The 13,367-nt window shown below is 54.8% G+C and overlaps 1 protein-coding gene across 4 annotated transcripts in view; it reads right to left on the bottom strand.

Annotated features, from left to right (window-relative positions):
* Nucleotides 1-13,367, bottom strand: part of PALD1 (phosphatase domain containing paladin 1) — a 75,589-nt gene that overhangs the window by 18,492 nt on the left and 43,730 nt on the right. For 3 of the 4 annotated variants that reach the window (XM_053206858.1, XM_027062184.2, XM_027062183.2), the window contains exons 8-18: nt 12,612-12,763; nt 12,160-12,259; nt 11,858-11,962; nt 9,496-9,591; nt 8,928-9,056; nt 8,311-8,427; nt 8,078-8,233; nt 7,585-7,767; nt 6,332-6,472; nt 6,024-6,095; nt 3,865-4,005 (exon numbers count right to left, since the gene is read on the bottom strand). In XM_053206858.1, the coding sequence (XP_053062833.1) occupies nt 3,865-4,005; nt 6,024-6,095; nt 6,332-6,472; nt 7,585-7,767; nt 8,078-8,233; nt 8,311-8,427; nt 8,928-9,056; nt 9,496-9,591; nt 11,858-11,962; nt 12,160-12,259; nt 12,612-12,763 (1,392 nt within the window). The remainder of the gene's footprint in view (nt 1-3,864; nt 4,006-6,023; nt 6,096-6,331; nt 6,473-7,584; nt 7,768-8,077; nt 8,234-8,310; nt 8,428-8,927; nt 9,057-9,495; nt 9,592-11,857; nt 11,963-12,159; nt 12,260-12,611; nt 12,764-13,367) is intronic. The other variant, XM_053206859.1, reaches the window with a different exon arrangement.

Here is a 13,367-nt window from a genome sequence, read left to right as displayed (position 1 = left end):
ATTTCTTTAGGGGTGTCAAAGCCATTCAGTGGGGAAAGGATTGTCTTTTCAACACACGTACGAGGACAACTGGATTATCTACATGCAAAAGAATGAAACTAGACCTCTATCTCATGCCATATATAAAAATCAACTCAGGAGGGATCAAAGACTAAATGTAAGAGTTATAACTATACAACTCTTAGAAGAAACTATTTGCCTCTTAGAAGTAAATCCTCATGATTAGACATGACACCAAAAGCACATAGCAACAACGAAAGAATAGATAAGTCAAAATGTCAAATTTCCATGCATCAAAGGACACCATCAAGAAAGTGAAGACAGACTAAAGAATTTTAATCGCAGCCATTGGAGAAAAATTTTGCAAATCATATACCTGATGAGAGACTGGTATCTGTAATAAATAAAGACCTCCTGCAAGTCAACAATAAAGACAAAAAAAAAAAAATGTTTAAATGGGCAAAGGATCTGAAGAGACAGTTCTCTAAGGAAGACAGATAAATGGGGGCGCCTGGGTGGCTCACTCAGTTAAGCATCTGACTTCAGCTCCGGTCATGATCTCACGGCTTGTGGGTTCGAACCCCGCACCCGGCTCCCTGCTGTCAGTGCCAAGCCCGCTTCAGACCCTTCGGCTCCCTCTCTCTCTGCCCTCCCCGCCACTCATGCTCTGTCTCTCAATCTCGCTCTAAAATAAACATTAAACAATTAAAAAAAAAAAAATGAAGATAGACAAATGGACAATACGTTCGTGAAAAGATGCTCAACGTTATTAGTCATAAAGGAAATGCAAACCAAAACCATCATGAAATACCACTTCACACCAGAAGGGAGGCTACAAATGAAAACGAAAATCACCACCACCACCATAATTAGCCAGATGTGGAGAAACGGGAACCTTCACGCATCACTAGGAGAAATGTTAAATGGTACAGCCGCTTTGGAAAATGGTCTGCCAGGTCCTCAAAAAATTAACCAGGGAATTAGCACATGACCCAGCAGCGCTACTCCCAGGTATATATAGCCAAGAGAAGTGCAAGGGTCTTCGTACAAAACCTTGTACATCAACGTCTAAGCAGCATCGTATTCCTAACAGCCAAAAGGGGGAAACAACCTGAACGTCTATCGACTGGATGAATGGACTCACAAAAGGTGATGTATCCACACGATGGAATATTAGTCATAAAAAGAAATGAAATGGTGATCCATGCGACAACATGGCTGAGACTTGAAAACATGACGCTCCGCGAAAGAAGCGGGTCACAAAGGAACACGTATTGTACGATCCCTCTTTTTTTTTTTTTTTAATTTTTTTTTAATGTTTTTTTTATTCATTTTTGAGACAGAGAGAGGCAGAGCATGAGCAGGGGAGGGGCAGAGAGAGAGGGAGACACAGGATCTGAAGCAGGCTCCAGGCTCTGAGCTGTCAGCACAGAGCCTGATGCGGGGCTCGAACTCACAGACCGTGAGATCATGACCTGAGCCGAAGCCGGACGCTCAACCGACTGAGCCACCCAGGCGCCCTGTACGATCCCTCTTTTATGAAACGTCCAGAAGAGGCAAATCCACAGAGGCAGAAAGTAGATTCACGGTTGCCTAGGGCTGGGGTGGGGGTGGGGAAATGGGGTATGAAGTTGCTTTAAAAAATAATGAAAATGTCCTAAATCTGGCTGTGGTGGTGGCTACACAGCTCTGCGAACGTCCTAAAAGCTACTGAACTGCCCACTGTAAATAACTGGTTTGTATGGTATGTGAATTTTAGCTCAATAAAGTTTTTATTAAAAAGACAGCAAGAGGGGCACCTGGGTGGCTCAGTCGGTTAAGCGTCCGACTTCGGCTAGCTCATGATCTCACGGTCTGTGAGTTCGAGCCCCGCGTCGGGCTCTGTGCTGACAGCTCAGAGCCTGGAGCCTGTTTTGGATTCTGTGTCTCCCTCTCTCTCTGCCCCTCCCCTGTTCACACTCTGTCTCTCTCTGTCTCAAAAATAAATAAACGTTAAAAAAAAATTAAAAAAAAAAAAAAGACAGCAAGAGGCTGAGACAGTATTACAGCAGATCCCTCGTATGCCTCACCGCCTCCCCCCCCCCCCCGCCCCCGACCAGGAGAATCAGCGTCATCTGAGAGTTTGCCAGACATCCAGACCTACGAAATAGGAAACTCAGCACAGGAGCTCAGCAGCATGCATTTTAAACAGGCCCTCCCGGTAATCCTGAAACTCACTAAAGTTGGGGACTTCTGCCTAGACTATGTGGTTCTCAACCTTGACTACACGTTGCAAGCATCTAGGGAACTTAAAAAAAAGGACCCACTCCCTGGCCCCCCAAGCAGACCTACTAAATCAGGCTCTCTAGGGATGCAACTCAGGCATGGGTAAGTTTTAAAGCTCCCATGTGAAACTATGTGCAGCAGGGATGAAAAAGACTAGATGAAGACCTGCTCTTCAGGCCCTTTGAGTTTGGCCCAGGCCCAGCTCACTATGGCCACCTGGTGGCCATACTGGGGAATGACTCTATATCTTCCTTCTGCTCCCACCCACCACTTCTCACTACAACTAACCCCACCACCAGGAAGCCCTGCATGGGATTCAGGGATCCTCATCCTCCCCCAGCGGAGGTCAGCAGCATCCTGGCCTCTGGAATGGGGGGCGGGTGAGCCTGGTTACCAAAAGGTAATGTCAAGTCCTATGACTGGGCCAGGAGGGCTGTATATGACAGAGCCCTGCAGACAACTAATTGAAAGACACATTTTTTTCTAAATAGGCTGAAATTCTGGATTTTTCATAAAATTTGTACTTTCATGGAGACTTTTTATTTTTTTTGAGAGAGAGAGAGAGCGTGCACACACATGCATGCACAAAGGAGGGGCAAGAGAGGGGGTGAGGGAGAAAGGGAGGGAGGGAGAGAGAGGGAGAGACACAGAGAGAGAGAGATAGAGAGAGAGAGAATCCTTAAGCAGGCTCCATGCCCAGTGGGGAGCCCCACTGGGGGCTTGATCTCATGACTGTGAGATCATGACCGGAGCCAAAATCAAAAGTCAGACGCTTAACTGAACTGACCTGCCCAGGCACCCCAACCTTTTAATTTTTTTTTTAAATTTTCAACGTTTATTCATTTTTGAGAGGCAGAGAGAGAGAAAGCATGAGTGAGGGAGGGGCAGAGAGAGAGGGAGACACAGAATCCGAAGCAGACACCAGGCTCTGAGCCGTCAGCAAAGAGACCGATGCGGGGCTGGAACTCATGAATCGTAAGATCGTGACCTGAGGCAAAGTCGGACACTCAACTGACTGAGCCACCCAGGAGCCCCCACCTTTTAATTCTTATAACTTAAAGAGTTATTCAAACAGAATTTTTAACTGAGCAGGTCAATCTGGGGCCAGCCCCGGGCAGCACAGACATACACAGGTCCTAGGTGGGCAGCCGGGCAGCATCAGCTGCTAAAACACTGAACAGCTTCCCTACAGGTGGTTACGTGGCCACCTGCCAAGACCTTGGAGTGGCCCCATCTACCAACCTGACTCTTGCCCGAGACCCTCGGTGCCCCTCGTAACCCAGGAACGGAAGGGTTAACACCCAGTACCACAGGGGTCTAGGACAGGGTGTTTGCTCTGACCGGCCACACCGTGACTGGTCCCAGGGCTGCAGCAGCGGTTACTCTGAATATCGCCGGTGCTGGACATCAAGCACTCCAAAGTCAAGCCAGGATGAGTTGGGGCAGAGGTGTTTCCATTTCACAGATTACTTGCAAAAGGCGAAGAAATAACTAAGAACTGAGGAGGGTCCCCCAGGATCCCTAGCCACCTCACACCCAGTCAAACACAACCCGGGCCGTGCACATGGGGAAGGACACCTGGGTCCGGGCGAGGCTCACCTGGCGGTAGGTGCAGATGATGATTTCCCGCAGGTGGTAGTGCATGGGCGTCATGGTCTCACTGACTGTGTCCAGGGCTGCATCTACCTCCTTCTTCACCTGGTGCCCAGCGGGCAGCAGCTGCACCACCTTCATCACCACCTGGGGCCAGAGGAGCACCAAGAAAACCAAGGAGGGTAGGTGGGGCCCCCAGCCCCAGGCTCACCCCACACTAAGGGCCACCTGAAGGTCCATTTCCAAGAAACAGTGCTGGGAAAACTGGATATTCACATGCAAGTTTAACTCAAAACAGATCAAAGAGCTAAACAAAGAGCTAAAACCATGAGACTCTTAGAAGAAACTACAGACGAAAGCTTCATGATGTTGCATTGGGCAATGATTTGTTAGATATGACATCAGAAGCAAAGGCAACAAAAGCAAGGACACTATCAACAGTGTCAAAGGGCAACCAACAGAAGCAAAGGAAATATTTACAAATCACATACCGGGTAAGGGATTGATATCCAGAATACGTTTAAAAATTCCCATAATGCAACAACAAAACAAACCAAATCCAAAATGGGCAAAGCACTTGAACAGGCACTTCTCCATAGAAGACACGCAGGTGGCCCGTAAGCACATGGAAAGATGCTCAGCATCCCTCATCATTAGGGAAACACAACTCAAAACCGCAGTGAGATGCCACCTCACACCCACCAGGATGGCTGCTATCAGAACAAAAAACAACAGGTGTTGGGGAAACGAAAACCCTGGTGCTTTGCTGGTGGAAGTGTAACATGGTGCCACTGCCACGGAACACAGTACGGAAGTTGTTCAAAAATTAAGCAGGCTGCCATATGATCCAGCAATTCTACTTCTAAAAGTGCAAGCAGATATTTGAATGGATATTTGTACTCCCCTGTTTAGAGCAGCATCATTCACAGTAGCCAGAAGGTGAAAATAACCTGTGTCCACCGACAGATAAACTGATAAACAGAATGTGGTCTGTACATACAACAGAATGCCACCCAGCCTTAAAAAAGAGTGAAATTCTAATAGACCCTCAACACGACGGAACCTCAAGAACACCATGCTGTGCTAAGTGAAATAAACCAAACACAAAAGGAGAAATTCTCTATCATCCTACTTATCTGAGGTACCTAGAACAGCCAAATCCATAGAGACAGAAAGTAGAACAGTGGTCACCAGGGGCTGAGGGGAGGGAGGAATGGGGAGTTACTGTTTTGTGGGGACGGTCAGTTTTTGATGAAGAAAGAGTCTTGGAGGCGGATGATGGTAATGGTTGCGCAACAATGCGAAGGTACTCGATGGTTGCACGACAATGCGAACGTGCACGACTGCAAATGTACGCTTTAAGACTGGTTAAAATGGTAAATTACATCGTACGTATATTTTACCACAATTAAAAAAACACAAAAATCTAAGAATCAGCACATCAGCGAGGGGAAGGAAAAGAGGAGTTTCCGGAGAGGGAACAGCATATGCAAAGGCCAAGAAGCTGAGGGAGCTTGACAAGTTTGAGGCCAGGGTGACAGGACAGCAGGGACAGCAAGGCAAGAGCAACGTGAGGAGGCCAGCCAACCAGGCGGGAGCCGACCACAGCACCAATGCCAGAGAGCCACATGCCAGCTCTGAGCTCCACGTTCCCCGTCTGTAGGGCAGGGACACAGCCACCTACTTGCAGGGTGTCTGAATTGATGACACGTGGCAAGCATACAATATAGGGCTGACTAAATTAGAAATGTTAGTGGCTATGCATTCAGTGCCCTGGATTGAAACAGGGGTGGGGCAGGACAGGCCCTGACCCCGCATCGAGGTCACCAGCCACAGCTGGGTCCCAAGTGCCTGTCAGAGAGCGTCGGTGTCACCCAGACAAGATGGTGGCCAGGGCCCCCCCCCCCAGGGCGGAGCAGCCCAGCAGCAGGGCCAGGCTAGACTGACCCTGCTCTTCTCCAATCGCCATTGGCCAGGGCCCGGAGCCAAGCGGACCTGTGCTTTGGTTTGCTCACTGTGAAATGGGAGCAGGGGAGCACGGAGATGATGAGGTGGAAGAAGGTGATGTCATGAAGAGGAGCTCTGAGGATCCCCAGACCTGCCAGTGAGACGTGCCCTCTCCCCTCGCCCAGGCGTCCCCCGGGGGCCCCTTGGGGCATGCTCACCTCAAACTCGCCCTTGGTGAACTTGGCATCAGGCACACTCACAAGCTCCTCCTCGCCCACCTCGGGGAAGCCCTGAGGGAGGACAGCTGCTAGTACAGGGAGCACCTCTGTCCAGGCCACGCCCTCCGCTGTGGGGAGCCCCTTGCCGGGGGCGCTGCCAGCCCCACGTGCCCTCTGCCCAAGACTGATGGGAGAGGCTCCAGGACCGCGCCAGGCCCTGTCTCTGCCCCCCACACCCTCTTGCCACAGCCAGCGTCCCCGGACCGAGCCCCACCCTGCCCCATCCACACGTGACAGGCCATGCATACTTGGATGTGCCAGAAGGCGAGCACAGCCACCACCATGGCGGTCGTGGTCCGGCCCTGGCCGCTGAGGCAGCTGAACACGAAGCCGGTGCCCGCGTCCTTGGCAAGGGCAGCCCGCAGGGCCTCAAGCAGTCGGTCGAAATCCTGGGTGGGGAGACCAGGGGCTAAGTCGGCAGGTGCTCGAGGCCGCAGGCTCCCAACATGGCCTACCCCCCCCCCAAACGGCAAATCCCAGCAGCTGTCCTGGGATACCCCGTGCCAGGTTCTGGGTCAGGCTCACAACCTGTGCGCTCACCACCCAACTCACCACGTGCACGTAAATGGCCACACCCCTGTGTACCGTCACCCCTACCCCAGGCGCCACGACCAGACATGCGAGCAGACACACACACACACACACTGCCAGGACACAAAACGTGTATGCCACTCCCATGAGCTGTGTTCCCAGGCCCTGGCCCTGTTGCCTCCCTGGGAAGGGCCCAACCCTTGACCCAGCCCAAGGGCAGGGGTCTGACCTCAGCAGAGCACTGCACCACATGTCCACCAGGGGGCGACAAACTACGGGCCACCAGACCCACAGAGGCAGGGAATCCAAGCCCCAGCCACCACCTACTACAGGGTACACATCAGAAGTCCCCACACACCCCCGGCACAGAACACACTCCGCACGGACACATCACCAAACACCAAACACATCGCACAGCGACCCACATGCCGGAAGTGGCAGGCACACCCCCCCCCAGATGCATCCCCCGTACCTTAAAGACACAAACCACACAGACACCTGCAAAGACACAACCCTACGGAGACCACGCCCACACAACCCTGGTCATACACCAGCACTCCGCAGCTCCCTCTTCCACAAACCCCGTACCCACACGACAACACACGGTTCCCCAAAGGCACGTTCTCCACGTATCCCCCGGTAAAGACCAGAAGAACGTCGCAGATTCCACACGAACACACCCACCACACACATACACACACTCCACAGTGACACCCACACCCGCTCCAAACACGCCTCCCCAACAGACGCACATTCGCCACAAACACCTGCAACACATAATAAGCACACACGCACATACAAGCACATGCAGACGCGAAGCTGTGAATAAACCACCTGGGCCAAATCTGAAGGCTGAACGAGCCCCCAGGCCCCCAGGAGAGCTGTGCCCACAGCCGAGGCCCGGGCCAGAGGGGAGGCGGGAGAGGGCCTCCTCTGCCCCACAGAGGTCCAGCCTGCGCAGCCCCCTCACCTCCTCGCAGGGGGCGCAGAAGTCTGGCACGGGGATGCGGTGGTAAGTGAGGCCGGGGTAGGCCCCACAGTGCTGGGCGAAGACCTCCCGTGTGGTGAGGCACGTCTGGAACCTGCGGGTCGGTGGCCCCCCCGTGCCTGGGAGAGGCGTACTCAGGTGGGCCTTCAGCTGGATCTCCAGGTGCTAGGGGAGGGTGGGACAGAGGGTCAGGCCACCGAGGCAGCCTCCAGGCCACCCCGGAAGGCCAAAGCCTGCCATGGCCAGGACCAGTCCCGGCTTTGGGGAGCAGCCCTGCCCTGAGCCTCAGGGGTGAGAGCCAGACCCAGAGGCGGGGAGAGATGGCCGAAATGGGAGTCCTAAATCAGCCCCTCCCTGAGTCTGCTCCTCCTGGGGCCTCAGTTTCTCCATCTTACAAGAGGAGCATGGAACCTTCTGAAGACCCTGCCGGGGGAGGGTCCGAGGTAGGGCTGTGCAGAAGGCAGGACGGCCTCACCTCAAGCTGGTCAGGGGCCATGGGGGGCCCAGGCCACCGCAGGCTGTGGGTGTGCCCGTCACACTCCAACACGGCCTCCTCCCTCAGGTTGACCCACACGACATGCTTCAGCTTCCGCTTGGCATCGGTCAGGTAGGCCAGGATACTCCCCAGGGCCTGGGTGGACAGGAGGGCCATCAGTGAAAGGGCTCCACCCTCTCCCCCGAGCCCTCTGGGGCCCCTGGGGTGCCCACCTTGGCGCTGGGCTGGGCTGTGCCATAGATAGGCATGCGGGGCACCCGCCGGAAGTTGGCCACGTCCATCTCTCTGACGGTGCTGAGTGCGTCTGGGGAGATGAGGTCGTCCACCCCCTGTGGGGAGAGCAGCAAGCCTGTGACCACAGCAGCTGCCTTGAGACTCAGGGCCTGGCCCAAGGCGGGCAGAGGCGGGCTGGGAGCAGCACTTTACGGTTTACAAAGCACTTCTGCACACTTGGAACTTCGTCACCACCCTGGCAAGGAGCAGAGCGATACTGGCCACCCTCCAGATGAGGAAGGTGAGGCTCAAAGATGAGAGGCCGGTGGCAAAGACATCAGAACCAGGTTTCCTGACTCCCTGTCCCAAGCACCTGGGTTTGCGGAGGAGGAGAGGGTACCACAGCAATGGCCAAAGCGGCAGATGCTTCTTGGGGCCTGAAATCAACCCACGTCACCCATAGGAGGACTCTGCCACCCCAAAGGCCATCACCCCTTTGCCTCCTGTGAAGGGGACCAATGTATAACCAACCCAACCCCTCAGGAATCGAGGGCGCACCGGCCCCGTGGCCAGCCCACACCCATTTCTACGTCCCCGGACAGCCGGCCACACTCACCAGAGAGCCCTTAGTGAGGAGGTCCCCAGGGACGACAGGCCCCGCTGAGCTCAGGGTCACAGGCAGGCGGTACAGCTCAGGATGGGCACAGAGCCAGCGGCTGAAACTGAGGGCAAAGGCCAGCGGGTACTGCAGCCCAAGGCAGAGAGAGATGGGAGTTCAGGGGCACGAGGCCACCCCAAACTCTCCCAGCCTGCCCTGTGGTGGGGGAGCCCCCAAGAGACATCCATCATGGTCCAGGGCAGGGGAGAGAGGCTGGAGAGAGACGACCAGGAGGTCCAAAGCAAGATCCTTCCAGGCTCTGATACCCTGCCTAAGGGTACAGAGACGAACCCAGGGCAGAGAGAGGTGGGCCCGCTCTTTGCCTGACCTGCTCTAGGACCACCACTCTATCTGGTCTCTCCTTGCCTCCCCACACCCACCTTCCTCTGCGACCAGCGCACACGTCCCCATGCTCCTCCCCCACCCCATCGGGGTCCTTGGCGACCCCATGCCAGTCACCGCGGTGGAGAGGCCTGGAGGGACCCCAGGAGAAGGGGTTGTGGGTCCACTCATTCCCCAGCCCCACCTGCTCATGGAGATAGTAGTTAAACAGGACCAGGTAGAAGTATCGCTCCAGGCTCTGCAGCGCCCTCTGCCGGACACCATGCTGGCTGCTGCTTCCCTGAGAGGAGGTGATGGGGAAGAAGGGCCGGTGGTAAAGAGGGGGCTCCTGGGGCCACCCCGTTCCCACCCCCAGAAGGGCAGACGTTAAGCCTCTGAAATCCCCAGGACACAATCTCCCCTCCCTTTATGACACAGTTCTGCCAGGCTGGAAGTTCTTCCAAGCGTCTAACCTTATCCCACTTGCTGGGATTCATCTGTGGCCCCGGGGAAGCCGCTGGTGACTCCACCAGGACTACCGCTATCGGAGCAGAGAGCCTCCCCCACAGGTTCTGCGCCCAGAAATAGGCTGGGATCCACTCCCATTCGCACCAAGGCCACCCCTATTGCAGGGGCCGTGCACGATCGTGTTGAAGAAACAAGTAGATAAAAACACCCTTCTGTAACCAGAGGCCCTCCCTTAAGAACCGTGACCTTCCCCACAAGAAAACAGAAAGACCCTCACAACAGTGCTCCAAGGGGGCCATTATCATTATCCTTACTTTACAGAGGTTCTGAGAAATGAAGTGACTTGCTCAGTCACACAGCTGTGGGCAGGGAGAGCTGGGTCCCCAAACAAATGTCCTAAGCCCAGCCCAGCATGCTCTGGGTAGGGAGGTGTCAGAGAGAATCCCAGGTCCCTCTCTTCACCCTCCAATCTCAGGGTTCTCCTGCTGGGTCAGTACCACCTTCTGGAGGGCAAGCGAGATTCATGGAGGCCCGAAAGAAAGGTCATGCCCTTGGATTACATTTAATCCCATCTTTGGGAATCTAGGCCAGAGGTCGGCAAACTTCTATTTCTATAAAAGGCCAGTAAATATTGTAGGGTCTCTCTTCCAGCTGTGCCACAGATGGTCCTGAAATGAACGGGCAAGACCATGTTCCAATAAAACATATTTAACAGGGGCGCCTGGCTGGCTCAGTCGGTTGGGCGTCCGACTCTTGATTTCGGCTGAGGTCATGCTCCCAGGGTCATGGGATCGAGCCCCATGTTGGGCTCCACACTGAGCGTGCTTGAGAGTCTCTCCTTCCCTCTACCCCTCCCCTGCTTATGCTCCCTCATGCTCTCTCGAAAAAAATACACAACAAAATAAAACTTATCTACAAAATCAAGGTGGCAGGTTGCATTTGGCCTATGGGTCGTCATTTGCCAACCTCTGATCTAGACTAAGGGAGAAAAACCTAAATACAGAACAGCTTCATTTTCACGAAGTTATCTTGATGCAAAAGAATTTGCACTGATGAGCAACTCAACTGTCTCACAGGAGGGGCCGATTAGTAAACCACGGCAGGTGACATGCCAGGGACATCTGCTCTGTGCCAGGCTCCCTGCTAAGTGCTTCATGGCTCTTACTTTGGTGGGTCCTCACAACAACCCTATGGGGTGGCTATGATTAGTGGCCCTGTTTTATGAGTGGGGAAACTGAGGCACAGAGCAGTTAAGCAGGTTGCCCACGCCCACACACCTGTAGGTGGCACGGCCGGGACCAGAACCCAGGTGGTCAGGCCACAGCCCGTGCCCTTGCTCACCCCCGGCCAACAATGGTTGAGCCACCCAATGGGCTTAAGTGACACAGCCAGCAAACATCTCGAGGACAATGAGCAGGGATGCATGAGAGAGTGAAGGGAAAGGCAATGAGCAGGACACAAACCGTCCCCCGGGCCCCCACACAAGATCATCACAAAGCACATTGAAGGAAGCCAGCCCCAAAGCCGCACAGGGATGACGGGTGCCTCTTTTCCTTCTCTAATTTCTTAATTTTCTATACTATACTATTGCTTTGAAGAGATACGTTTTTTTAAGTGTTAAGGAACAGTCTCTGCAGGCCTTAGATTCCTTCCACGCGCTGTGCGCAAACACTGTCACGACAACCCCCTCTCCCCAGAGCGTAGGGACAGGGCCGCGGAGACAGCCCAGGGCCCGTCGCTCTTCCAGAAGCAGCGCCCTGGACCAAACCCTGGCCTCCCCAAAGACACAGCAAGGGACCGATTTGCAGGGGGAGCCATGAGCAGTCTGGGAAGTCTCTGGGCCCAAGAGGCCCCAGGCACCCCCGCCAGCAGCCGCTTCCTCCATCCTGTTTATTCTGCAGCGAGGAGACCTGGCCAGGGAAAGTAAACTTCCACTCTTCCTTGTCCGTCCTTCCTGCAGGCCCAGCTCCTCCATCAACACCTCTCCTCTCTGGGAGAAGAAGCGACCAGGAAAAGTCCGTCGGCAAGAAACCAGTCAATAGTCCTACCAAAATGAGGTTGCAGGACTCAGGCAAAAGCAGACCCTCTCTGTGCCTCACCTGGGCTGGGCCGGCTGGCCGGACACTTTCCAGCTTCCTCTGGTTTTCCAAGATGGCCTCCTTCAGGTTATGCATCTCTGCACAGGCGGTGATGGCTCTGTCCACCTGGCGCCCCGACCCGGGCAGAGAGGAGGGGAGGGCAGCAGGGAGGGAGCGGGGCGGGGGAGATGGCGGAGACAGACGGGAAGAAAAAGGGAAAGAACGGTTTGCCTAGAAGGGGGAGGTGTCAGGGGAGGAAGAGAGCCCAGCAGGGGAGCAGTGAAGGCCCCTCCACCACCCCGGCCGCCAGCCCCCTCACTCACCTCGTCCACCATCTTCCTGCCCTGAGGCACCATGTGGAGAAAGCTCTGGATCACCTGGAGCTGCTCCATGGGCAGTGGCTTGGTCTGCAGGGGGACAGCCCTGACAAGGAAGGGGTCAGTAGCACGGTCAGTGCTCCCAAAGGCTTCGACTCCTGTCCTCCTCTTGACTCGCTTCCATTCACGTGGCCGCTGAGGGGCACCGGGCTACAGGCTCCAAGTCTTCCTCCCCATTCAGGTTGAAGGAAGCAAGGAGTATTTTCCCTACTGGGGAAACTGAGGCCCAGAAAGGTCAAGCGACTTTTTTCACGTGACTCAGCAAGTCTGCGGCAACCCAGGAAACGAACCCCACATGCCCCATCTCCAGCTCTGGCCCTGGGTCCTTGACGTGTCCCCAGCATTCTGGCAGCCTGCCCCCTCCTCCACTCATCCCTGCAGCCCCTTGGGACACTCACTCCGGCCTCGAGGCAGCCCGGCTGTGGTGAAACAGGATGAGGGTACCCAGGGTCATTCCCAGGTTGGTCCTGCCCACGCCTGTCTGGCAGCTGAAGAGGAGAGCAGGGGGAGGCCCATGGGCATCTCGGAGCGGCAGCAGGCTGGGGGTCTCCTGGGAAAGACCATGACCGTCAGCAACAGGGGGACCTGAAAACCCCTTCTGCTGGGGCCCAAGTCAGGGGAGGGGGTCGTGACATCAGCCCACCCCTGCCCCACAGTCTTGGGCAAGGGGGGCCCAGACAGGCAGGTGGCTCAGCCTCTTTTACTAAACTTCAAAGTCCGATCTGTTCCCACCTGCCCCTGGGGAGCGCGGCCCTGCGAGCTGGTCCTGGAAGTGAGACTGCCCAGGGGGCCAGGCCTATATCTAACAACCCCCCCACCCCATGAGATGCAAATTAAATAAGGTGGCCTCCCGAAAGGGCTGGAGAAGAAACACCACCAGTACTCAGGAAACATCAGCTCAGAAGCCTACAGATAAGAATTTTTTAGCTACGGTAACTTGATGTCTAGAGAGGTCAGGTGATTTCGTCCAAGCTCACACAGCAAGTTAGCAGTTGAGCCTGCCCAGAGCCCAGTCCCTCAGACCATCAATGCTTGGCTGGCCTTAGAGAATATACACTCCCACACACACCCCACACAGAGATACACACACACACACACACACACACACACACACACACACACACACACTTGACCTCCTACACAACACAGAAGGG

Source organism: Acinonyx jubatus, chromosome D2 (genome assembly GCF_027475565.1).
Source record: "Acinonyx jubatus isolate Ajub_Pintada_27869175 chromosome D2, VMU_Ajub_asm_v1.0, whole genome shotgun sequence".
NCBI lineage: Eukaryota > Metazoa > Chordata > Mammalia > Carnivora > Felidae > Acinonyx > Acinonyx jubatus.
Note: the sequence above shows the minus strand (reverse complement) of the source record. Positions and strands in the feature narration are given on the sequence as shown.